This window comes from Taudactylus pleione, unplaced genomic scaffold (assembly GCF_031769625.1).
Source record: "Taudactylus pleione unplaced genomic scaffold, aTauple2 ptg000230l, whole genome shotgun sequence".
NCBI lineage: Eukaryota > Metazoa > Chordata > Amphibia > Anura > Myobatrachidae > Taudactylus > Taudactylus pleione.
Genome location: NW_028284632.1, coordinates 9,323,590 through 9,350,148, shown reverse-complemented (window position 1 = coordinate 9,350,148; position 26,559 = coordinate 9,323,590). Strand labels below are relative to the sequence as shown.

Here is a 26,559-nt window from a genome sequence, read left to right as displayed (position 1 = left end):
CAGCGCGCTCTGTGTGATGTGTGCATGGCAGCGTGCTCTGTGTGTGTGTGATGTGTGCATGGCAGCGTGTCTGTGTGCTGTGTGCATGGCAGCGTGCTCTGTGTGATGTGTGCATGGCAGCGCGCGCGTATGTGTGTGTGATGTGTGCATGGCAGCGCGCTCTGTGTGATGTGTGCATGGCAGCGCGCTCTGTGTGATGTGTGCATGGCAGCGCGTGTGTGTGTGTGAGTGAGTGTGATGTGTGCATGGCAGCGTGTCTGTGATGTGTGCATGGCAGCGTGTCTGATGTGTGCATGGCAGCGTGCTCTGTGTGATGTGTGCATGGCAGCGTGCTCTGTGTGATGTGTGCATGGCAGCGTGCTCTGTGTGATGTGTGCATGGCAGCGTGCTCTGTGTGATGTGTGCATGGCAGCGTGCTCTGTGTGCATGGCAGCGCGCGCGTATGTGTGTGTGAGATGTGCATGGCAGCGCGCGCGTATGTGTGTGTGAGATGTGCATGGCAGCGCGCTCTGTGTGATGTGTGCATGGCAGCGCGCTCTGTGTGATGTGTGCATGGCAGCGCGCTCTGTGATGTGTGCATGGCAGCGCGCTCTGTGATGTGTGCATGGCAGCGCGCTCTGTGTGATGTGTGCATGGCAGCGCGCTCTGTGTGATGTGTGCATGGCAGCGCGCGTGTGTGTGTGTGAGTGCATGGCAGCGTGCTCTGTGTGTGATGTGTGCATGGCAGCGTGCTCTGTGTGTGATGTGTGCATGGCAGCGTGCTCTGTGTGTGATGTGTGCATGGCAGCGTGTCTGTGTGATGTGTGCATGGCAGTGTGCTCTGTGTGTGTGTGATGTGTGCATGGCAGCGTGTCTGTGATGTGTGCATGGCAGCGTGCTCTGTGTGATGTGTGCATGGCAGCGTGCTCTGTGTGATGTGTGCATGGCAGCGCGCGCGTATGTGTGTGTGAGATGTGCATGGCAGCGCGCGCGTATGTGTGTGTGATGTGTGCATGGCAGCGCGCTCTGTGTGATGTGTGCATGGCAGCGCGCTCTGTGTGATGTGTGCATGGCAGCGCGGTGTGTGTGAGATGTGCATGGCAGCGCGCTCTGTGTGATGTGTGCATGGCAGCGTGCTCTGTGTGATGTGTGCATGGCAGCGCGCGTGCTCTGTGTGATGTGTGCATGGCAGCGTGCTCTGTGTGTGTGTGATGTGTGCATGGCAGCGTGCTCTGTGTGATGTGTGCATGGCAGCGTGCTCTGTGTGATGTGTGCATGGCAGCGTGCTCTGTGTGTGTGTGATGTGTGCATGGCAGCGTGTCTGTGATGTGTGCATGGCAGCGTGTCTGATGTGTGCATGGCAGCGTGCTCTGTGTGATGTGTGCATGGCAGCGCGCGTGCTCTGTGTGATGTGTGCATGGCAGCGCGCGTGCTCTGTGTGATGTGTGCATGGCAGCGCGCTCTGTGTGATGTGTGCATGGCAGCGTGCTCTGTGTGTGTGTGATGTGTGCATGGCAGCGTGTCTGTGATGTGTGCATGGCAGCGTGCTCTGTGTGATGTGTGCATGGCAGCGTGCTCTGTGTGATGTGTGCATGGCAGCGTGCTCTGTGTGTGTGTGATGTGTGCATGGCAGCGTGTCTGTGATGTGTGCATGGCAGCGTGTCTGATGTGTGCATGGCAGCGTGCTCTGTGTGATGTGTGCATGGCAGCGCGCGTGCTCTGTGTGATGTGTGCATGGCAGCGCGCGTGCTCTGTGTGTGATGTGTGCATGGCAGCGTGTCTGTGTGATGTGTGCATGGCAGCGTGCTCTGTGTGTGTGTGATGTGTGCATGGCAGCGTGTCTGTGATGTGTGCATGGCAGCGTGCTCTGTGTGATGTGTGCATGGCAGCGTGCTCTGTGTGATGTGTGCATGGCAGCGCGCGCGTATGTGTGTGTGAGATGTGCATGGCAGCGCGCGCGTATGTGTGTGTGATGTGTGCATGGCAGCGCGCTCTGTGTGATGTGTGCATGGCAGCGCGCTCTGTGTGATGTGTGCATGGCAGCGCGGTGTGTGTGAGATGTGCATGGCAGCGCGCTCTGTGTGATGTGTGCATGGCAGCGTGCTCTGTGTGATGTGTGCATGGCAGCGCGCGTGCTCTGTGTGATGTGTGCATGGCAGCGTGCTCTGTGTGTGTGTGATGTGTGCATGGCAGCGTGCTCTGTGTGATGTGTGCATGGCAGCGTGCTCTGTGTGATGTGTGCATGGCAGCGTGCTCTGTGTGTGTGTGATGTGTGCATGGCAGCGTGTCTGATGTGTGCATGGCAGCGTGTCTGATGTGTGCATGGCAGCGTGCTCTGTGTGATGTGTGCATGGCAGCGCGCGTGCTCTGTGTGATGTGTGCATGGCAGCGTGCTCTGTGTGTGTGTGATGTGTGCATGGCAGCGTGCTCTGTGTGTGTGTGATGTGTGCATGGCAGCGTGCTCTGTGTGATGTGTGCATGGCAGCGTGCTCTGTGTGATGTGTGCATGGCAGCGTGCTCTGTGTGTGTGTGATGTGTGCATGGCAGCGTGTCTGTGATGTGTGCATGGCAGCGTGTCTGATGTGTGCATGGCAGCGTGCTCTGTGTGATGTGTGCATGGCAGCGCGCGTGCTCTGTGTGATGTGTGCATGGCAGCGTGCTCTGTGTGATGTGTGCATGGCAGCGTGCTCTGTGTGATGTGTGCATGGCAGCGTGCTCTGTGTGTGTGTGATGTGTGCATGGCAGCGTGTCTGTGATGTGTGCATGGCAGCGTGTCTGATGTGTGCATGGCAGCGTGCTCTGTGTGATGTGTGCATGGCAGCGCGCGTGCTCTGTGTGATGTGTGCATGGCAGCGCGCGTGCTCTGTGTGATGTGTGCATGGCAGCGCGCTCTGTGTGATGTGTGCATGGCAGCGTGCTCTGTGTGTGTGTGATGTGTGCATGGCAGCGTGTCTGTGATGTGTGCATGGCAGCGTGTCTGATGTGTGCATGGCAGCGTGCTCTGTGTGATGTGTGCATGGCAGCGCGCGTGCTCTGTGTGATGTGTGCATGGCAGCGCGCGTGCTCTGTGTGATGTGTGCATGGCAGCGCGCGTGCTCTGTGTGATGTGTGCATGGCAGCGCGCGTGCTCTGTGTGATGTGTGCATGGCAGCGCGCGTGCTCTGTGTGATGTGTGCATGGCAGCGCGCGTGCTCTGTGTGATGTGTGCATGGCAGCGCGCGTGCTCTGTGTGATGTGTGCATGGCAGCGCGCGTGCTCTGTGTGATGTGTGCATGGCAGCGCGCGTGCTCTGTGTGATGTGTGCATGGCAGCGTGCTCTGTGTGATGTGTGCATGGCAGCGCGCTCTGTGTGATGTGTGCATGGCAGCGCGCTCTGTGTGATGTGTGCATGGCAGCGCGCTCTGTGTGATGTGTGCATGGCAGCGCGCTCTGTGTGATGTGTGCATGGCAGCGTGCTCTGTGTGATGTGTGCATGGCAGCGTGCTCTGTGTGATGTGTGCATGGCAGCGCGCGTGCTCTGTGTGATGTGTGCATGGCAGCGTGCTCTGTGTGATGTGTGCATGGCAGCGTGCTCTGTGTGTGTGTGATGTGTGCATGGCAGCGTGTGTGTGTGATGTGTGCATGGCAGCGTGCTCTGTGTGATGTGTGCATGGCAGCGTGCTCTGTGTGATGTGTGCATGGCAGCGTGTCTGTGATGTGTGCATGGCAGCGCGCGTGTGTGTGATGTGTGCATGGCAGCGTGCTTTGTGTGATGTGTGCATGGCAGCGCGTGTGCTCTGTGTGATGTGTGCATGGCAGCGTGCTCTGTGTGTGTGTGATGTGTGCATGGCAGCGTGTCTGATGTGTGCATGGCAGCGTGCTCTGTGTGATGTGTGCATGGCAGCGTGCTCTGTGTGATGTGTGCATGGCAGCGCGCGCGTATGTGTGTGTGAGATGTGCATGGCAGCGCGCGCGTATGTGTGTGTGATGTGTGCATGGCAGCGCGCTCTGTGTGATGTGTGCATGGCAGCGCGCTCTGTGTGATGTGTGCATGGCAGCGCGGTGTGTGTGATGTGTGCATGGCAGCGCGGTGTGTGTGAGATGTGCATGGCAGCGCGCTCTGTGTGATGTGTGCATGGCAGCGTGCTCTGTGTGATGTGTGCATGGCAGCGCGCGTGCTCTGTGTGATGTGTGCATGGCAGCGTGTGTGTGATGTGTGCATGGCAGCGTGCTTTGTGTGATGTGTGCATGGCAGCGCGTGTGCTCTGTGTGATGTGTGCATGGCAGCGTGCTCTGTGTGTGTGTGATGTGTGCATGGCAGCGTGTCTGATGTGTGCATGGCAGCGTGCTCTGTGTGATGTGTGCATGGCAGCGTGCTCTGTGTGATGTGTGCATGGCAGCGCGCGCGTATGTGTGTGTGAGATGTGCATGGCAGCGCGCGCGTATGTGTGTGTGATGTGTGCATGGCAGCGCGCTCTGTGTGATGTGTGCATGGCAGCGCGCTCTGTGTGATGTGTGCATGGCAGCGCGGTGTGTGTGAGATGTGCATGGCAGCGCGCTCTGTGTGATGTGTGCATGGCAGCGTGCTCTGTGTGATGTGTGCATGGCAGCGCGCGTGCTCTGTGTGATGTGTGCATGGCAGCGTGCTCTGTGTGTGTGTGATGTGTGCATGGCAGCGTGCTCTGTGTGATGTGTGCATGGCAGCGTGCTCTGTGTGATGTGTGCATGGCAGCGTGCTCTGTGTGTGTGTGTGATGTGTGCATGGCAGCTTTACCTTGACAAAAAACATGGTTGCCCTCTGAAACTTTGGTGTATTAAGTGACATGGGGATAAATACTCATAACAGGAAAACTATTGGTTACCTATTTTCACAATTTACTTTTTAAAAAGGATCTGATCTGTGATATTTACTAATGCCATAATACTCTGTGTGTTGGTCTGCAGGAAGATGTGGGTCTGCTGTCACACCTGCTGGAGGCTCTGGATTCTGGAGCGCCCCCACATGGTGGAATTGCTTTAGGTAGGTGCTTGTATCTCACTCTACTCCTTGTATTTGGATGGTGGATTTATGTTAGGGCAAAAATGTGAAAATTGGATAATTCCACAAAATGATGTTGTGCTCACAATCTGCTTCTTCACGTAGCCCCAATCTTTATTTTGTGAGGACAGATTCTGCGTGTAAAGGTGCACAGTAACACATGCAGATTGTGTGCACGTTTTCTGTATACGCAGCACATAGTACATGTACAGTACACAAAGTTACATAAATGCACGTTTTTATTCCATTAAATATTCCCTCTGACGCTTGGTTGTGAATGGAGCCCAATCTAAATATCTATATGTAGGTCAGTATACATTGGTCAGATTAAAAAAAATAAAAATAAAGAGTCATCTTTTGAGCCAGTAAAACAGGTTTATACAATTTATATTTGACAGATTCTCCCAGACTGGTCACTTTGTCCCTCTTACACACATTGATTTGTACATATCACATTCCGTACTAAGGACCTTTTATATTGTATTTTAGGATTGGATCGCCTCATTGCCATTATAGTTGGAGCCTCAAGTATACGTGATGTCATTGCTTTCCCTAAATCATTCCGGGGTCATGACCTTATGAGTAACGCGCCTGACTTTGTGACAGCGGCGGAGCTGCAGCCATATCACATACAGGTCACACCTAACACATGAGACTGCTTCTAGCCGTGTTATAGGACATCGCTGATGGGCGGGTGATTCACTCCCTGTTACACCCATGACTTGGCTGGTTTACAAAGGTGATCAGATTTATCTCTGTATTGCTGACAATGATATCCACATAATAGGGGGAAAGTGAAGCCCATTCTCTGTGTTCTTTAATAGGGTTTAGCTATGTATCACCCTGAACCCTTGTTGTTAAAGCAGCCTTATAGGAGGAGTATCACTTCCTGCCAGGAAAACCCTATTGGTAAAACTCCAAAGCAGTGGACTCTTCATGGTCCTCATTGGGTGTGAGCCTTTTCTCACTGCTTCAGAGTCCATGTATTTAACTCGGTTAGCCAGGAGATGATACAATCTGTTTTGTTGGTCAGTGGCTGGTCCCCACCATTTACCCCACTGTCACATGGATCAGAAATCTGCTAATTTTATTCAGCCACATCATGAGAGTAATGGAGCATACACACGGTCAGATTTGTCATATGAACGATTTTACCAAAGATTTGAACGATTTTTGACTGCATTAAAATGAATGGAATCGTCCAAGTCTAACTGCAAACACATCAGATATCGTTATCTGACCATCGGGGACGCGCATCGTTCAAATCGGTCATCTGACAGATGTCAGATTTTCCTTCAGATATGAACGATTTTTTAAATCGTTATCATTCACATCTGAAGAAAAATCTGACCGTGTGTATGCACCATAACCTGACAGTCATGCATTTCACCTGTTAGATACACAGCTATGAGAAGCTATGCACTTATCTGTTGATCCTAGATTACCATAAATAATTTGTGCTCCTTGTTGCTGATTCATTAATTTAAATTCTTTTCTTATAGGATAACTAAATCAATTTGTACTTGTTTTGTATTTATATTTTTTATATAAATAAATGTTTTTAGAAGAAATATGTTGTAAAATATCATTGGTAGCAGCAACCCGCTGGTTTGGAATCTATGAATTACTACGCTAACCACTAATAGGCAGATCTGGGTTTGAACTGGTCACTTAGAAACAGATGTGGCCACTGTGTGGGCTGATTGAACATTTCACCATATAGAAGAGTAATTCACTAGGAACCAGTATGTCTATTGGGCATAAGTATCTCAGTGATGTTACTAATTATCACAGTACTGACCATTGCTACATTCTTACAGATAGTGGTTTAATGCCCACAATGCCTCACACAGTTGTGTGTATATAACAAATAGATGTATATGGTTTTGGCCCCATAGCGGAACAATATCCAGCCCTTGTATTGTAAGTAAAGTCCAATGCTGGCTTTAGCAATGATTTTTTTTTTATTATTACTGATAGTATTGTGATGGATTAATAAAATGTCAGGTTGCATACAATACAACACTGATGGTCCATGGGCGAGGACATCCCATAGACCAAATTATGAATAAAAAAAAATATTTAGCACTTTTTCGGCAGCAATATGTCAACTTTTTGATCAGATATGTAAATATGCATTTTTATAAACATTTTGTATTTTCACACCAACATATTTTATACATACAAAACACGTACATGAATCAGGCAGCCGAGGCTTAAGCCTTTTAACGTTTCCAAGAGTGGGTCATCCCCTGGCTGGCACCCCAGGGCCCTCGTTATACTAAAATAATACAAGTTCTTTAAAAGAAATAAAGTGTAAAAGTGGCAGCAGCCTAAAGTAAAGTTCTGTCACAGGACGCAGAATGAAACCGTGGCAAGGAGAGTAAAAAGCTGGCCGGGCACATCGGTGATGGAAGATAATCGTGAGCTCCATCCCCAGGAGGTGTGGGAAGTCCTCTTCTTGCGGTTGTCTGCTTCCTGTTTGATCGTCTTGTGCTCTTGTTGTGTTCTCTTTCCTGCCGTTATGTGCTCTCCTTGGGTGCCGGTAGGACTGGGCTGGAAGCCTGTGCCCCTTGTGGGGACTGGGCAGAGGGCTGGGTCCCTGTGGCAGTTTTAATAGAGTTCAGGGTTTTGCTAAACCAGGAGTTTTTGGCAGCTTGGATTTCGTTGAGCAGTGCCCCTCGCTGGTGCTCCAGCTCCTACAAATAGAGGAAAAAGGTCAGATACATGTAACCTTGCCAGCAATACATAGTCCTCTTCCAGCCCACAAAAGAGGATTTGCCTACCTTGGTGTAGTTGTATCTTACAAACTCTTACTTTTATAGGCCTCTTTATCTAGCAGGTGGTGACTTTCCTTCTATACTTTCTGCATCATTCAGATTGTATGACATTACGGCTGTGGTATATAAGTTCCACATTCATACTGTCCACCTGAGTATGCCAACGTGGGCTGAATGTCGAAATACACATGGTCGACGCTGTCTCCATGTTGACATTAAGTATGTCGACAGTACTACCACCATTCAACTTTCTCTTACATTTTTGCGTATACTTAGTACATTAGGACACCAAATTCAGGAAAAAGGACTTGTGTATAAATCCCCAATGTTCATACTGTAGACCTTCACAACGATTAGACATTATGCATGCGGACAATGTGACTGTATACCAACAGCAGAATTAGCAGAGACGAATAAGTACATCCCTTTTTCTATAAATATTCGGGCAACATTCCAGTGTACCAAATATTGTCTGCTACCTAGTTAGAGGAAGAAACTCTGTTGTCCCTAAGCTGCACATTAATGTGATATCTATGTACTTTAGTTGCCCAGGCAAATGCTTCTCTTCACCTCAGATGTACTGATCAAACAAACGTACTCATTGTAGAAAGAAAGTGGAATATCAACGTTCTATTTTGATCTAGACGCTGATGAGCACATGAAATAAAACGGGGAATACAGCTGCCGATCACAATCTCTTGTCCACATTGTAAACAAGCTCAACGTCGCCATGCAAATAATTTCTATTCAGCCTGCATTAGAACGGGAGCCAGCAGGAGACATTGCCATAGAGAACAATCCTGGCTGTTTTATTTTTCTGCTGGTTGAAAATAGATCTGAATGTGAACACTTCATTCATTTTAATCTTGATAAATATATAGAACTGATGAATAGTTACTTTATGTAACACTGTTCGCCCAGGAGACCCCTTTCAATGCAGCAAGCTCTTGACCTGCCGTGCGGTCTCCTAGGCTAGTGCACAAAGGAAGTGAGGGATAAATGAAGCTAGCTTGGGAGCGAGCACTGACCCTGAAGGAAGCTGGTTCTGCAGAGTGCAAAGCATGTACACAGAGGGGCTAATGTAATTCTCTCATGAGTGAACAGTGTCAAATGGGAGCCTTCCTGCCCCAACATAAGTGCACTGGGGCACACAGCACTATTTAGGAAAGGCACAGAATGACAACACAGAATGGTGTAACGGTGGCAGGTGCAAGGTCTCAATTATAAAGCGAATGATCTACATACAGTATTAACAGGGCTATTAACTCTCAAAATAAGCAACTAATGACTTTTTTGTTTTGTGAACCTAAACTGTTCTGACACTGAAGGAACATTAAGATAATAGAGCTGTAAATATGTTGTACAGGAAGGTAATGATTCTTCCTTTCATCCAAGGGGAATGCTGTGTATAGAGAGCGATGACGGGAGCTTTAATGGTAGCTACCTCTTTTCCTCCTATGCCCCACTGTCTGTCTGGGACTTCAGTATTTATTTATTTTATAACAAGTGCCCAACAGAGCCATTGGAAACCACTACTGGTCTTATATGAGACAACCCATTTCAAGATCCTGATGGTCTTATCATTCCAAGGTAGGATCCTGGGAAGTCCTTCAATCCGGGGAATCTGATCTACCTGTTGCCCTTGGCAGCTATGCTTCCACAGCTGTTAGCTGTTCCAGTGTTACCAGAATTATCTAAGCAGGGCATGGAGCACAGATGTGTAAAGCCAGGACACTATCTTCAGCAGAGTTTTCCTTGGCTGGCTTTCATTGCCCGAGTGCTGTATCCTTTACAGAAGGGGACTTATTAGCTGGTCCTTTAATGGCTCAGGTCTCAGTCCTCTGTGAGAACTGACTTGTCAGTAAATAAAATGTCTATATATTGCTGCACTACCAATACAAGAAGACCACGGCCTAAAAATTCCTCCTTCATTAAGTAAATGTACTAACCTGTATTTTGCACTTAGCCTCTACCAGCTGCAGTTTTGTCTGTGCCAGCTCCAGCTCCATCTCCCGCAGGTGTTTCATGAGAGAGTCCTTCTCATCGTCCTCTCCCCTGTCGCCCGCCTTGCTGCTAGAGCTCTGTGCTGACCCTTCTTTGCTGAAGATCTCGCTGCAGTGACTGCAGGACATCACTTTGGCCTGGAACAACAGGCAGAGTAAATCAGTATAACCGGGTTATTATAATACAGCTTTATTAGAGGACAGACAGATGCTCTGAAATATAATAATCCTTTCTTACCTTGACAATCTCCAATTCCTCACGACTTGCCGTCTGTTGTTTCTCCAGCCGTGTGCTCAGCTGGGAACATATCTGTCAGACATAGGATGAGAGGGAAGGTAGAGGGACCCCTGAGAAATGTTCTGTACAAGGTGCGTTCAAACACAACAGTCATAACCAAAGAGTTTGCAGCCATTTTCTGTTGCTATAAATGTGCCCGAACAGTTCACATATTTCATAGTTGCTTCTCTTCATCTTACTTTTTGCTATGTAATAAATAGGTATTTACAGGGGGTCTACATGCTGTATGAAGGAAAAAGTGGAGTAATTATTGCCATTTACCACACCCATCTCCATATTTGCCTCATCTTGGGTGGGCACAACCAGAGGAGGTGCGGCAAAGCGAGGGTGCTTGCTTAGCAATGGATGAATTATTAACATGCGGCCTATTCCACTACTCGCTCCAATCCTCTGTTTGGCAATATCCCCCATCACCTCTGAGGTGGCAGAGAGCTCACAGCCCTATGTAATATAGACATGTAAAGCTGGTGAGCACTATATGTATGCTGGCACACAGAGTCCTCATCACTCTGACTAGTAATCTCTGAGTGCTGGCCAGAGCCTGGATACACAGCAGTTAGGTGACACTTTCCTGCACATAGGAGACCTGTACATATACCACTCTCCAAATCCTAGACCCAGAGAGAAACATATAACGTATTATATTTGGCACGCACGTCCCTTATATAACTGTTTGGGACACAGAGTAGCTGGCATACCTGTTTGTACTCCGCTATAATAGCCGTTGTCTTCTTAATTTCTTGTTCTGCCTTTTCTAATTGTTTCCGGAAAACCTCCTTTAGCTGTGGTGGAACAGAGTCATTTAATCAGACAATGCGTTTACAAGTTTCCTATGCAGACGTGAACATTACTAGACAATAAACTATAGTATTTCTAGTTGAGTTAGGGCATAAGATTAATACGGTCACAACATTTGAGTTATAATGAATAAGAGAACCTACACAGTAGGCAGTAATTACATCACCTCCCAATTCTGTGCTCTGTATAAAACACTTAGCCCTCGGCCTTCCTCCATTACATCACCCTGCTTCCCGTGAGCGACTTTATTAGCTTCATAATTCATAGGGCTTTATTACAGCATTCATGTTACTGGTGTGTTATAGATATATAGTCTGCTAGAAATACATAGGTAATAATGTTATGTACAGACGTGTCTTTGTTGCTGCAGTCATTGTTAAACAGCCCCTCTATTCGCGCCTAGTCCCGTGTCAGTTTTCAGGCCGAGCATCTGTTTCGTTGCAATGCGTTTTATGGCAGATTTACAGTGAATAAGCGGCACAAGCAGACTTTGCTGATTAATAGGACATGCGGCATGTGTGACTGCAGCTGTATCTGTATAGGAAATGCTACGTTACAGTGTCAGCAGCTGGTACCCTCACCACGCTCTGTAGTGATGACGTTACAGACTCGGTCACACGCAGAACATACATATTCCTCATATCATGTTACTCAGCGTAGTATGCTTGTGTGTCTTGTTTGCCTTGCATTGCGCTGATAAAGAGGCACGGTGCAGCAGAGTCACACAGGATCCAGTGGCTCCCATGCGCCCAGTGTAATGCGACTCTCAATGCAGGGAGGATGGACAAGAAAGGACGTATCTGTATTTCATCATTCCTGCCTGCTACAGTAATTCATCCTATGTCTAGTGGTTTGTGAAACACTATTGCCCAACTGCTTGTAGTTATGGAACATGGCAGTCTGACCGTTGTGTTATGTAACCAGTGCTACAGGATGGAGGCTTCTCTAGACCTGAGGTGAGCAAACTCTGAGCTACTACTAATCACACAACAGCTACAGTTATTCTAAACTTGATTTAGACAGCAGCTTAAATTATATATATATTTATTAGGGATGTGCAGGCTCGGATAGGTTCGAATTTGCATGCTGAGTTCGGATTTTTCCCTCCAAATATCGGGTCCCAGAAAGAGGCAAAACGTCATCTTTCACGGACAAACATAATCATTCCTTGACAAAAGTCCATGGACGATGATGTTTGTCCATGAAAGATGACGTTTTGCCTCTTTCTGAGACACGATTTTTGGAGGGAAAAATCCGAACTCAGCGTGCAAAAACGAACCTATCCCTAATAAAGAAATTCATAGTTGTATATATTTATTTTCAAAGCTGCTTTGTGTCTCTTGCTGGTGAGTATATTGTGCTTAGTAATACATTGCAGGTGCTAGTACCCTGATGTGTATAGAGGCTATAAACATTTCACACTGAAACAGCCAATAATAATTATTCTTGTACACCAAACTTGTAGAATGAAAATGAGAAGATCAGCACGTTATTATTGTGACACTGAAAAGCAGCTTACTGTGCTTTCTCCTGTGTGTGAGACTGTCTTGTACAAAATGGCAATTTTATACACGACAATTACTGAGCAATGTGCTTTGGCCATGTTGCGGTCTGTGTACACGGGGCGTTGGCGTGCTTGCATTTTGTTGCCTCTACACTTGAGGCAGCAACTTTACGGACTGAACGATACTATTCATGAGACTGTAGCCCAGGCCTGGCCAACCTGTGGCTCTCCAGCTGATCGGCGAGAAGATATGCTGGGACTTGTAGTTAAACAACAGCTGGTAAGCCACAGGTTGGCCGGGCCTGATCTAGCCCATCCATACACTAGGAAACCGGTACTCATGAATCAGTGATCTATGTGGATCCTATGTACTGTTAGTACGTGTAACCTACCTGCAGTACCTTCCCTCACACATCAGCCCCTCACCTGTGCAGTCTCCTCTTCCTGTTTGCGCTTTTCCTCCTCGGCCTCAATCAGTCTTTGCTTGGTGAGCAGAAGCTCCTTGTTTAACACCTCGGCCTTGTCTTCTGCCTGTGGATGAAAAACATGGAGATCGTTAGCAGATGTTCGTTGTCTCAGAAAACTGATTGTTCTCTGACTAATGCTGTGTTTCCGAGTCAGCCATTTTGTGGGCTCATCCAATGCTTCAAAGAATGTGGTGACATCACTCAGACACGAGGCCAATTATTGTGTGTGTGGATTAACAGATAGACAGTAAAAAGGTCGCCAGTAGATAGACACCAGATGTTAGACAGTCAATAGGGCGACATTTTTTTTTTTTCCAGTCCTAATATTCACTCTAACCCTCCCCTTGGTGCTTTACCCTAACCGTCCCTTCTAGTGCCTAACCCTCCGGTAAGTGCTTAACAATAACCCTCCCCCTTCCTGGTGCCTAACCCTAAACATTTTTTAAAAATAAAATGATGTGTCGACATTTTGACCATTTGCATCTGTCGGCCTATTGACTGTCTAACATCTGGTGTCTATCTAGACATTGTCATTTACTGTCTATCTATAGTCCGGAACCCGATTAGTGTAGCCTCCTGTATTGTGTAAGCGAGTTTTACAGTCATAAACACCAGAAATATGATCCACGAGAGGTCACCCTATGGAGGATGTGTCTGATAGAGTGTGAGCTCTGTGTGCTCCTACGTGGGGTTATTATTCACACAGCACACAGTGTCTTACCTGGTCCAAATCATTGCGGAGAGCAATCTTACTGGTGACCAGTTCATGGGCCAGGTCATCGTTTTCCTGCTCCAGTCTCATGCTGGTCTCCTGCAGCCTCCGGTTCTCTCTCTGTGGGAGAACAATAATACATACTTATTACTTACAACGAAACATAAGCATAGAAATAAATGCATCTGTCAAAAGAATTACACAACAAAGCAGAATTCTAAAAGCCACTCAGCCAGTACTTTTTAGACCAGTCCTGTCAGGTTCATGTCTATCTAGTAATGTAATCTGAAATACAGTACATGCTACTCCATAGCTGTGTGGTTACATCTCCCATATCCTCCTTATCAGACCACATACTGAGGACAATGAGAGCTGGGATGTAATAGGAGCTGATCTGTGTAGTGTGGAGACTGGACAGTCAGTGGTCCTGGAGAACTGGGCACGGAGTGAACATTATGTGGGAATGAAAGCTGGCAAAGCTGCATACATACACACGGCTGGAGCTGGTCCTGCGCCATCGTGTTTAATACACTGCAAGACCGGACAGGAGGAAGCACCAATGAGTCGGGGAGGATTTCACAAGCAGCAACCTGTCTGGGGTACTTTGTGTTGAGAGCAGACACAGACATGAAATCACAGGACCCAGCACAGCAGCTTTTCCAAACTCACATATATCCTTGTTACAGCCAATAAGACTCCTCTCCCTACTTATTTCCTGCACTCAGCTTGTAGATTCTGCCCTAGATCAAGGCAATGAGCTACAAATCAGACTTTGTGATTTCCCTGCCATCTTTACATCTGATAGGGACATACTCACACAGTCTTTATGTGACCAGGGCAGGATCCTACACGTCACTTCTGCTACCTGGATATTTGTGGCTGATGTGCTTCCTTGTACTGGAGATGCTGGCACTGACTGACTGACTGTGTGATACCAGGGCTGAGCTACTTCCTCACTTGTTACTGTGCAGGAAACAGTTGTTGCAGCATTTGCAATACACAGTAATGCTCAGGATTTACAAGAAGTAAACACAACAGTAACTTCCTGGTGAAACCTCTGCTGCTGCTGCTGCAAATGATCATAACTCAGTAGGGCCAGTAATAGGAATTGGTGCTGCCAAATAGAGATCTTATGGAGACTGTTTCCCTATTTTGTACTGTTCGCTTACAATCTACATTTTGTTATCTACTTTTTCCAGACATTGCTCCATGGTCCACTGACATTAAATAATTATGACAAGTTGGGGCTGCGGAATTAATGTCAAAGTTGGTGACACCCGTAGGCCAGGATCCCGATGTCTGGACCTTCAGACTGTACCAACTCTGGCATAATGGGGGCTCCTTAGGGCAGTCAGAAGATGGTCTCATACGTGGGCTGAGAAAGGCCCCTATGCTCATCATCTGGGTCATGTTCTTGTCACAGACACTGAGCTATCTGCCATTGTCAGTAATACTGTACATAATACAACTATTTTGGATTAAATGAGCAAACTGAAGTACCAGTAACTGTACCAATGTACCAGATGGGCTGTGGCTACTGGACATGATATATACATAACTGGCACTGCAGCTCACTAACCTGCACTGGTCTAATCTTAGCTTTGTTATGGTCCCACAAGTCAGAAGTAACTACAGCAGCGTCCGGGTAGACCCGTATAAGTGTGTGATAAGTGATATTATTGATATATTATAGCAATATTGCTACCTGTGAATGGCTGCATGTCACACACCAGCTATAATGGAGAGGTGCCCTGCAGGCAGCAGGTTGTGTATTTGTACAATTCATTATGAAAAGAAATAGATTACAACGTTACACAGCCTCACCTTACACCACTCCTATGTGTGGCTGCGTCTCTCATATACTGGTCTGACTGGTAGATGCTTCCTGAATCTTACATTATTCTTTTTTTTTTTTTTTTATACCTTAATGATAAATTGACCCCAATAATCTCACCCTAATATGAGGATATAATGTACAGCCTGATGCCTTTATTATCTAATACAATGTGAAATGTAAGTATCGCTGCTAGTGATTAATGAACACATTCAGTACAGAGGAAGTAGAGCGAGGCTTTAAAAGTACTGACGTTACTTGTAGCATATATAGAGCAACACAAAGCACAAACACATTCCATACTTCTCCCAGCAGTCACAGTCTGCTCTCACAGCTACACATACAGCATACCATCGGCTCTCAGTGCATCTATGGACATACACATACAGCATACCATCAGCTCTCAGTGCATCTATCTACATACACATACAGCATACCATCAGCTCTCAGTGCATCTATCTACATACACATACAGCATACCATCAGCTCTCAGTGCATCTATCTACATACACATACAGCATACCATCAGCTCTCAGTGCATCTATCTACATACACATACAGCATACCATCAGCTCTCAGTGCATCTATCTACATACACATACAGCATACCATCAGCTCTCAGTGCATCTATCTACATACACATACAGCATACCATCAGCTCTCAGTGCATCTATCTACATACACATACAGCATACCATCAGCTCTCAGTGCATCTATGGACGTACACATACAGCATACCATCAGCTCTCAGTGCATCTATCTACATACACATACAGCATACCATCAGCTCTCAGTGCATCTATCTACATACACACACATTTACACATACAGCATACCATCAGCTCTCAGTGCATCTATCTACATACACATACAGCATACCATCAGCTCTAGTGCATCTATGTACATACACATACAGCATACCTTGATGACTGAGTTTATGTACCACTGGCCTATGCCACTGTCCGGCATATGTATCGTCTTGGTGTGGATACTTGAAAACACACCTTTATTAATCTGTACTACTGACAATTTGTGACCTGGAGTAAAGCATTTGCGGCATTTCCATAAGCGGCTGACATATGTCTGTATACTGCACCAACAGTAATCTCTCCTCCTTACCTTGCAAAAAAATAGTTATTTATATATAGACATAGTAAGGCGTAAAAAGTTACACTCAAAGCCTAAAGCAACAAATTGTATCCCCCCAAATCTCCATATGCCAATTGCTGGTTGTGCCCCGAAGCGTATTGCATAATTAGCCAACAGTGACGTGCGCACACACACAAGCCTGGCTCACATTACTATCACATTACACTTCTCCAGGATTGTAAGCTGCTGATTGCTACAGATAATCCACACAAGCAGTGGTGGGGACTTACCTTCTGGGCTGATTCACAAGACATGCGCTGCCTAATGAGACACCAAAACCAGAATGAAGAGAGACATGTGTGGAGAAGTGACAGAGGGAGATGTCTCTGGGGCTGGACACAGGGAGGTGGCTGCCTCTGTGACTTCCTCCTGGAGCTACTGATACAGTAACTCAGAGCAGGCACAACTGTCCCAGGAGATAACACAGGGGGTGCGAGGCTACACTACTCAAAACACCGCAACTCTCCAGCTGCAGTGGAACTGTGAGCTATATGCTGGGACTTGCAGTTCCACAACCGCAAGAAAGCCTCATGTTTCTGCTTGAAATTGTAGCCAGGGAGGCTAAGGAAAATGGCATCTTATTAGTGAATACATTGCCAGGTCACAGGAATAAATCATTCACCTATTAAAATATGATATATATAAATAAAAAGCAATACAGCAAGGCATTACCGTTACCAAAGGATTTTGTTTGGTCTCCATGTGTATAGCATAGTACCTATTACACTGAGACACAATAAGGCAGCCCCAAGTCAGGAACATATAGAATACCCACTTGTCACTTTTAAGGTGCCCACACACATAGCGATATTTTACACGATCTGGCCGATTCCGACACATTGGAACGACAGATCGTGTAAAATATGGCCAAATCGTGAGGAAATCATGAGTCCCCACTCACGATGCGCGTCCCCGCTGGTCGCACATCGCATCTTCAGATCTGCCGTGCAGTAGGGCAGATCTGACAATCTAGGACCCGATGCACTGTAAAAAGTCTGACTGCAGGAGAGATCGTTTGAAGATTGGACACCAAATCGTGTGCAGAGCTGCCAGGGAGAGTTTCAAGGGAAATCGTACACAAATCGTACACATCGGCTGATCGTGGGCAGATCGGTATGTGTGTGGGCACCTTTACAGGTGTCGAAGGCCGATATATGGAGCTATAAAATATGTGCTTTCATTTTGTGTGTTTAGTTCTACGATTCATTCTCTTGGCCCCAGTATCAATGACTGCACACACGCTTAGGTGCCATCAACTTGTGATGATCTATGGGTAAGAACATGGATGTACAGGCCACGATGGTGGAATGTTCTGGGTTGCACAACTTCGTGTGTACTTAAAGGAGAAACTGGGTAGATCCGGGACGTTCTTTGCCAAGGGCAAAATACATATCATTTTGCAGGACGGAATTATTTAAGTGAGCTGTCTGGGGCGTAGATGGCAAAATTACATTTACATTTCTGTGCTACCAACGTGGGCATTTTCCTGAATAACCACAAAAAACACAGGTGTAGGCATAGATGGTTTTCACTGGGGTGTTATCAAATACAGAGTAGTAGGTACAGTACGCATCAATGCGCTCCCGGATAAAACATGGCAGATGCTCTGCTGACCCCAAATGACATTTGTGCCCACGGCCTGTGGGTTGCTGCGTGCATGTGCAGCTTCACTTACTGTATACATGTTCCATCTTTTCTAGAAGATCACAACGTATAATCCTGTCTTTGTTGGTTCTGAGTAAACCTTAAAATAATTGACCCTGTGACAATCTCTGTTTGGCCACAATAAGTAAAACACCTGCAATTCTATTTACTTTTAAACAAAGACTTAAAAGCACAATAAACCTTTTTACACTGTGCTGTGGTAAATTTATGTGAGGCGTCGTGCTAAACCATCTAATCTCCTTCTGCCAGCAGCCATTGTGCAATACTCTGCGGTAAATCTGGACACCGGCTGCCAACCACTTCTGGCTCCATGACAGATGCTGTGTGCGCTCACAATTATAGGGCATATCACTATGTTAGTCAGAAAGAGTCAGATTTTGGCAGAAAGTATATATTTTGTTAACATTTACATTACAAATTAAGGTATAGTACTTATACGGCCTAGCGCCAAAAAACACATGCCATCATTGTGTCGGAGAGAGGAAACCATTTCACCCTATTGTGCTAGTGGCTGACCCATCTTTACTGATACACAACTTTAATGGTTTTTGTGCCGTTACTGACCAGAAAAACATTCTCTCATATTGATGCCATAAATGCCCGTATATGCTATTCTTTCACCATCCTTTAGTACAGGGGTTCCCAACCACGGTCCTCAAGGCACACTAACAGTCCAGGTTTTAGGGATAGCCAACTTGAGCACAAATGACTTAATTAGTACCTCAGTTATATTGATTTAACCATCTGTGCACAATCATGGATATCACTAAAACCAGGACTGTTAGTGTGCCTTGAGGACCGAGGTTGGGAATCACTGCTGTAGTAGGAATCTATATTAAGCGTTAGTACTGATTGGACAATAAGACAAAGCACATTACTGCCCAGTTTTGTATGGGTCCCAAGAATGTGCGGCTTTGTTTGCGGGTGGAGGGGACAGAAATAGGTGGTCTGCATCTGCCTTAGGGTAAGTATTGATATGATAATGCTATTCACATAGTCGTGACCAGACCACTGCAGGACAATATGACCACGTTCTCATGCAGTGGATGCTGGGCCTAATAATAGAAATTGCGCTATTGAGCCTCTCCGTGTTCACTTCACAAACAAAGAGAAGCAGGATCCAGGAGTGTGGCCTACTCCCTTCCTATGAGTCCAGGAGGACCTCACACAATTTGTGAGCCTCCTGGACATTATGGGAGGGTAGACAAGCATGAACCCGAGACTGGTGCAAATTCCCAACTCGGTCGCCCATTGGAGTGGGTTTGTGTGAACAGATAATGATGGGCGGACTCGTGTCATTCACCTGGGATGTGTTTAGGAAAAACCTGGACTTCTCTGTAAGTGAAATCTGCACTCAAGGGTCAGTTACAAGTCCCAAGAACAATACAATGTTACTTTACTGAGATAAATACTTCTCAAGCAAAGGAATCCCCCATCACCTGTAGCTACAACTATGCACGTCATCCTCCAACCAAACTGGTCTTCCCAACCTGGCGAGGTGGAGGCTGCAGACTGAACACATGCTCTGAGCTCATAGACCTCTCCTACCTGTCCTCTGTCCGGCTCCTAGAATGTGTATCTCAGGAGAGATGATTATTATTATGATGATGATGGTTTTTTTTTTCTTTAACATAACATGATGCTCTATTTCTATAAATGATATATAAGACAGGAAAGGTGTATATGGTCATTTTCCTTTTACTGTAAATTATAAGGCTATTACAAGTCACATAGGAGCTCCATTCCTATAAAAAGGAACAAGGCCATAGCTTAATACACAGGTCTGAGGAAATTATGCACGAGACTGTATACAGAGTATATAGGCCTATACTGGTAATATAATCTACGCTTATGTTCAGTAGAAAGTGTTCGAGGATATGCTGGTACTATGTACATAAATCCTATGCACAGCAACATTGATAAAATAAAAAAAAAGGAAAATGCCTCCATCTCAAAAACAAACTTTATTTATATGTACATAAGTATAATATGACTAGAACCCTTGGAGGCATCAGTGTAGGATGGTTCTGCCAGGGCCTGCTGTGTTTTCCTTATAACCACCATGATCATTCAGGTGCCCAGTCACACAGCGAAGAGAGAGAAGGTCTGGTTTACAAGAACAAACTGAAAAAAAAGGGATAGTAGCTTTTTTAAGTCCACTTGCCACCCTCATACAGTGGGAGCAGCCATTTTCTGTGCTAGATCAATATTCTGACAATGTGCCTTAGTGATGTCACTACTTTATAACTAACTGTGGCTATTGCTATGACGCACAAAATGGCTGCTGCTGTGTGTCACTGCTATATCTTAACCCTCTATATCTGGCACATACACAGGTAGAGATCTGTTCTTAGAGAGAGTCTGTTAAAACAAAAAGACTTTATACTCATGGGCTGTATATTTAATCTTCATCATTATTCTTAATTACGCTCAAACCATGTTAATTAAAGGCCTGAGCACAACATCCATTTAATTTATCTGAGCAAATGAAATAAAATAATCAGACTTGTGTTAGACATGGACGGTTGGACAGCTAATGGCCGTCATGCTGGATTCCATAAACAGCCGGCCTCGGAGAAAGACCACATTGTCTCCTACTGAGTAAATGAAGCCATGGCACAGTGCTAGGAGGTTTAATACAGTGGCTGCCTAAGTGTACAGTACCACCCCCTTGTGGGCGCAAATGGAATCATGTTAGATGAATCGTTCTTGGTTTGTGTTATTATCTTCCTCAAAGGATCAGGGACACTGGGGACGAGTTTATGGAATCAAGGAGGCAGTAGCCAAAAAACAAGACTAAACACAGAATTCCCCCAGCATACTGCAATGGGCCAGCTAAAGAGACATACATGCTACATGATCACAACATGCAGAGGACTTGGTCATACACATTGGCTTGCGGTGCATCCAGGTGAGTTGGCTCTCTGAGTTTGTGACCCAAAGTGTAGTGTAGGACCACCTGAGCAGAGGTGCCATGGCACGAAGGGTGGCTTATTACATAATTGCAAATGTGTGTGACTGAATCCCCTGCATTGTATTATGATGAAGGATGCATGTCTCTTTTGCTGGCCCATTGCTGGGATAATTCTGTGTTTGTTTTTTTCTGGTCGAGATTAACCCCTTGCTTACACGCACATGTGATGGCCCAATAAATAGATAAAGAGCAAATACATTTTGTGAACCACTGATTTAATAGAACATTTCCTGAGTAGGTGAGGTTACTGCTATATTATGAGGAATTACAATGTTCTAGATAATTATTTAAATAACTTTGTACTAATGCAAATGTCACTAAGGGGCCTATGCAGAGCTCAGCCTGTATGCGCACAGCATCTCGCGTGTCTCTGCAGGCGCCACAAGTACAGGTGATGCAGAGCCATGCTTTTCTGTTGCGTCATCACTTGCCACTGAAGTGGCCGGAACTGGGCTACGATGGGACATTCTCACGTAGGTGATGGTCAGTGAGGGTGTGTCGGTGGAAGCACGGGCTACGCAGAGGCACCCAGAAGTATATGTACACGTTTGCACCTAGAATAGTGCTGATGCAGGTGTACTAGATGAGGATGATGGGTATGACACCAAGCGTATGGATAGGAGCGGCCTGCTCACAAACATCCATGTACAGCTCTGCAGGTCACTAGTCCTTCTTGAAGATGGCGATACATGCTGGAACATATATTTCTACTTCAGGGTCCATAGGGTATCCACAGGATACCTTGGGGGTATAGGTGTGACGTCAGTCGCAGGGCACCAAAGAGTTAAGCTTTCAGCCTCCCAGGATGCACCAGGTCCCCCTCCTATACCCCGCCCCCGGGCCAAGGCACCTCAGTTTAGTTTGGTGCCCAGCCGGAGTCGGGTGCACCTGTTGGAGTGGGGGCTAGAAGAGCCCCTGAAGCTTTTTCTTCATGCAGCTGTGGCTGCACATCTGGATGAACAGCATGGACAGTCAGTCCTGACGTCCATGCTGTCTTCCCTACACCCCGCCGGTACCAGAACGCCGGTACTGATCCGGGGATGCTGGTGGGCGTCTGGGGTCACAGCTAGCGGTGACCCCAGATGCTCCGGACCATGGCCGGATTCAAGGGGGACAGAGGTAAGCAGCGGGGTCCCGCGGTGGGTCCCCGCTGATCACATGGTCCTAAGTCCCCAGGCAGGGGGCTCCCTGGGGACTGGCTGCAGCGTGGAGCCAGGCGACCAACCTGCGCTTCCACTACCCCCTGGGACAGCGGACCGCAGCAGAGCGGTAGCGCTGCGGCGTCCCAGGGGTTAAATGCATGCCAGGGGAGCGCGCCTTCCCTGTCTCACAGCCGGCGCCTCCCCCGCTGCACACAGCCCTCTCTGCATGCTGCCGACTGGTCCTGTGGCAGCGCTCCTCCCCCAGGCCAGCCTCCTCTCTGCTCCTCGGCGGCCATCTTCTCCAGAACGCATGGTGAACGCTGCTGGAAGCGCTGGACGGAAGCATCGTGGTCTGGGTCCCCCCGCATACCTCTCCTCCGCTGTGGCTCAGGTCTGTGTATGCAGCGCTGTGTCCTACCAGGCCCTGTGTCTGTGTAGTTGAGTGATCAGCGCTGTTAGTGCAGGAATTGTTATTTCTCTGCATTGTATGTGACTGTGCTAGCGCTGCCTGTAACTTTTCTTCTCTAAACTGTCAGCTTTATTACTGTCCCTGTTCTTCTGCTAAAGCCCTTGCGGTGCGGTGCTGCAGGGTGGTCTCTCGCCTATTTAATACTTAATTGGTGAGAGAGGTCACATACGTGGTGCCATCATGTCTGAAAGTGATTTTCCCCTCTGGCTACAGTGTACCACGTGCAAAGTACCGTTAGCGGAGGGGGAGGGTAGCGCGGAGGGTAGCGCGGAGGGCCTTTGCCGGCAGTGTTTGTCCATGGCGCGGCCTATTACGGTTACAGCACCGGTACAGGAGCCGCCCTGGGCTTGTTTCGCTCAGGCGTTAACAGCTTTAGTGGGCCAGTTAGCTCCGCAGCCCGCGTTTACTCCGATGGGTTTGTCCCAGCAGTCTGTGGTGTCGTCACCCATGCAGGGGTTCCCACGACAATTGGTGGTACCCCACAGTCTCCCTATTTCCCCGCTCCCGGGTTCTCAGGAGCCAGCGTGGGTTAACTCCCTGACGAGTTCTGTACAGCACTTGTCGGATGTGTTGCAAGGGGAGTCTGTGATGCGGCCTCATAAAAGGCCGGTGGCGTCTCTGTCCGCTCCTTATGAGGATGACGAAGGGACGTCTGATGATGGGGAGATTCTGGATCCTTACGATCAGGAACCTCTCCATACTAAGGACGCTGATGCTAAGTCCAAAGTATATATTCCTGGACTTATTCGGGCGGTCCGCACAGCCTTGGTGATTGAGGACGAAGTTCCCCCAGCGGCTAAATCTAAGTATGCCTTTTTCAAAGATGTGAAGGGCGATGCACAGTCTTTCCTCTTTCGGGTCAGTTGGTGGACCATTTAGAGGAGGCGTGGAAACAACCTGGCAAAAGATACCAGCCGCAGAGACGCCTGGCGGTGGCTTATCCGTTCGCGGATAATTATTTTGCTAAGTGGGAATCCCCTCCACAGGTGGATTCTCACGTGACCCGTCTTGTTCGTAGTGCCACATTGCCGATGCCATCCATGTTCTCCCTTAAGGATGCTACGGACCGCAAGGTAGAAATCTGCCTGAAGTCCGCTTATTCCCTTGCAGGGGGGGCAGCACGGCCGGCTATGGCCATTTGCTGGGTTGCCAGAGCGATGGAGCGCTGGGCGGATTCATTAGAGGCTTCTTTTGAATCTGACTGTCCGGCCGAACAGGCGGAGTTGATTGGCAATCTCCGTGATTCGGCCACCTACATCAACGAGGCGGCTCTAGACATTAGTACTCTAGTGTCTAGAATTTCTTCAGCAGCGGTAGCTGCTCGTCGCACCTTGTGGCTGCGATCCTGGAAGGCGGACGCAGATTCCAAGAAAGGTCTGGAAGCGTTGCCGTTTACCGGAGAAGTTCTCTTCGGTCCGGATCTGGATAAGATTGTGGCCACGCTGGCGGCAGCCAAATCTGCTTGTCTCCCGTCGGCCGCTGCTCCTTCTGGTTCGGGACCATAGTCCTTTCGGTCATCTAGGGCCCAGGGCAGGCCCAAACCACAGTCGTTTCCTCGACAGGCTGGCCCTAAGAAATCGGTCAAGCCCCGGAAGCAGGCATGGAGTACCAGACGTCCGGCCCCCAAGCCAGATGACAAGCCTGCGGCCTGACGGCCCGGGCCTCCCTTTGGGGGATCCCAGGGTGGGAGGCCGCCTGCTACAGTTCGCCCAGTGTTGGTCGACCACTACGACAGACACTTGGGTTCTGGAGGTGGTTTCCCACGGATACGCCCTCTCCTTCCGGCACAGACCCCCGGCTCGCTTCTTCACCACGGGTCTTTCATCAGACCGGAACAAGGCTACGGAGCTGCGGAAGGTATTGCACACTATGCTCCAGGCTGGAGTTATAGTGGCTGTTCCATTCTCCCAGAGGGGCCAGGGTTTCTATTCAAATCTATTTTTGGTACAGAAACCCAATGGGTCATATCGTCCGATTCTCAACCTCAAAGCACTCAACAAGTCTTTGCGGGTCCCGAAGTTTTGGATGGAGACCCTACGGTCCATCATTCTGGCGCTGGAACCTGGGGACTACTTGGTGTCATTGGACATACAGGACGCTTACCTGCATGTCCCTATTCTTTTGCGCCATCAACAGTTCCTCATGTTTGCAATCCGCAGCGACCACTTCCAGTTTCGGGCGTTACCTTTTGGCCTGGCAACAGCACCACGTGTTTTCACCAAGGTGATGGCGGTCATGGCGGCTTCTCTGCGGCTGCAGGGAGTCCGCATGTTGCCGTATTTGGACGACCTGTTATTGGTGGCAGGATCTCCAGAGCTCCTGTTACGCCACTTGGACCTGACCATTGCACTGCTGCAACGGCACGGCTGGCTAATCAACTGGCAGAAGTCCACTCTAATCCCGTCTCGGAGGATTCTGCATCTTGGAGCCTTATTGGACTCGGGACAGCAAAGGATCTTCGTGACGGAGGACAAGATCTCTGCTTTACAGTCAAGGGTGCGCAGTTGCCTGCACAGCCGCCGGGTGTCCTTACACTCGGCGATGAGGTTACTGGGCTCCATGGTGTCGGTGTTCGACATGGTGGAATATGCCCAGTTTCACTCCAGACCTCTGCAGCACCTGATCCTGTCCAAGTGGAACGGGCTGCCTCAGTCTCTGAAGTCCCAGACGATTGTGCTCACCCAGGAGGTTCGCCTGTCCCTTGCGTGGTGGTTACAGACGACCCACCTCAACAAGGGACGTCCGTTCTGGGTTCCAAATTGGGTCCTGTTGACAACGGACGCCAGTCTTCGGGGCTGGGGAGCAGTTTCGGGTCCACACTTGTTCCAGGGCAGGTGGACGCCGACAGAAGCGGAGCTTCCAATAAATATCTTGGAACTCCGTGCGGTCTTCAATGCTCTCCAGCAGGCACAGCGGTTTCTCCAGGGTCGCCCGGTGCAGGTCCAGTCGGACAACGCTACCACCGTGGCCTACATAAACAGGCAAGGAGGAACTCGCAGTCGGGCGGCTCTCGTAGAGGTCTCTCGGATCCTGGTTTGGGCGGAGCGCAATCTTCCGGCCATATCAGCGGTCTTCATCCCGGGAGTGCTAAATTGGGAGGCGGACTTTCTCAGTCGCCAGGACGTTCATCCGGGGGAATGGTCCCTGCACCCGGACGTTTTTCGACTACTGGTGGACAGGTGGGGTCTTCCAGAAATCGACCTCATGGCGTCCCGGCACAACAACAAGTTGCCGGTGTACGGGTCTCGCACAAGAGACGAAGGGGCGTCTCTGGTGGATGCTCTGTCCGTCCGGTGGACGTTCCGGTTCGCATACCTGTTCCCTCCGGTCTCCCTTCTTCCACGGGTAATCCGGAAATTCAAACAGGAAGGAGGGACGCTCCTGTTGATAGCTCCCGCGTGGCCCAGACGGCACTGGTTCTCAGACCTTCAGGGTCTGTCCGTGGACAGTCCTCTGCGGTTGCCGCTACGACCGGACCTTCTGTCTCAGGGTCCTTGCCTTCACCCGGACCTGACTCGGCTGTCTTTGACGGCGTGGCTGTTGAGACGGCCATGCTGAGGTCCCGGGGGTTTTCCAGCTCTGTGGTGCGTACCATGTTACGAGCTCGGAAACCGTCTTCCGCGAGGATATACCATCGCGTGTGGCATACGTTCTTCCAGTGGTGTCGACCGAGAGGTTATGCACCGCGGGAGTTTCGTCTGTCTCGGATTCTCGCCTTCCTGCAAGCGGGACTAGATCATGGGCTTCGCCTTGCTTCTTTGAAGGTAC

At 48.3% G+C, this 26,559-nt stretch overlaps 2 protein-coding genes across 5 annotated transcripts in view; one reads left to right on the top strand and one right to left on the bottom strand.

Annotated features, from left to right (window-relative positions):
* DARS2 (aspartyl-tRNA synthetase 2, mitochondrial) overlaps positions 1-7,031 on the top strand; it is a 73,178-nt gene extending 66,147 nt beyond the window's left edge. For all 3 annotated transcript variants that reach the window (XM_088479338.1, XM_088479339.1, XM_088479340.1), the window contains exons 17-18: positions 4,903-4,978; positions 5,486-7,031. In XM_088479338.1, coding sequence (XP_088335464.1) covers positions 4,903-4,978; positions 5,486-5,649 — 240 coding nt within the window. In that variant the 3' untranslated portion in view covers positions 5,650-7,031. The remainder of the gene's footprint in view (positions 1-4,902; positions 4,979-5,485) is intronic.
* Positions 6,942-26,559, bottom strand: part of RABGAP1L (RAB GTPase activating protein 1 like) — a 427,010-nt gene continuing 407,392 nt past the window's right edge. For both annotated transcript variants that reach the window (XM_088479336.1, XM_088479337.1), the window contains exons 21-26: positions 13,568-13,678; positions 12,806-12,910; positions 10,776-10,859; positions 10,018-10,089; positions 9,726-9,917; positions 6,942-7,695 (exon numbers count right to left, since the gene is read on the bottom strand). In XM_088479336.1, the coding sequence (XP_088335462.1) occupies positions 7,519-7,695; positions 9,726-9,917; positions 10,018-10,089; positions 10,776-10,859; positions 12,806-12,910; positions 13,568-13,678 (741 nt within the window). In that variant the 3' untranslated portion in view covers positions 6,942-7,518. The remainder of the gene's footprint in view (positions 7,696-9,725; positions 9,918-10,017; positions 10,090-10,775; positions 10,860-12,805; positions 12,911-13,567; positions 13,679-26,559) is intronic.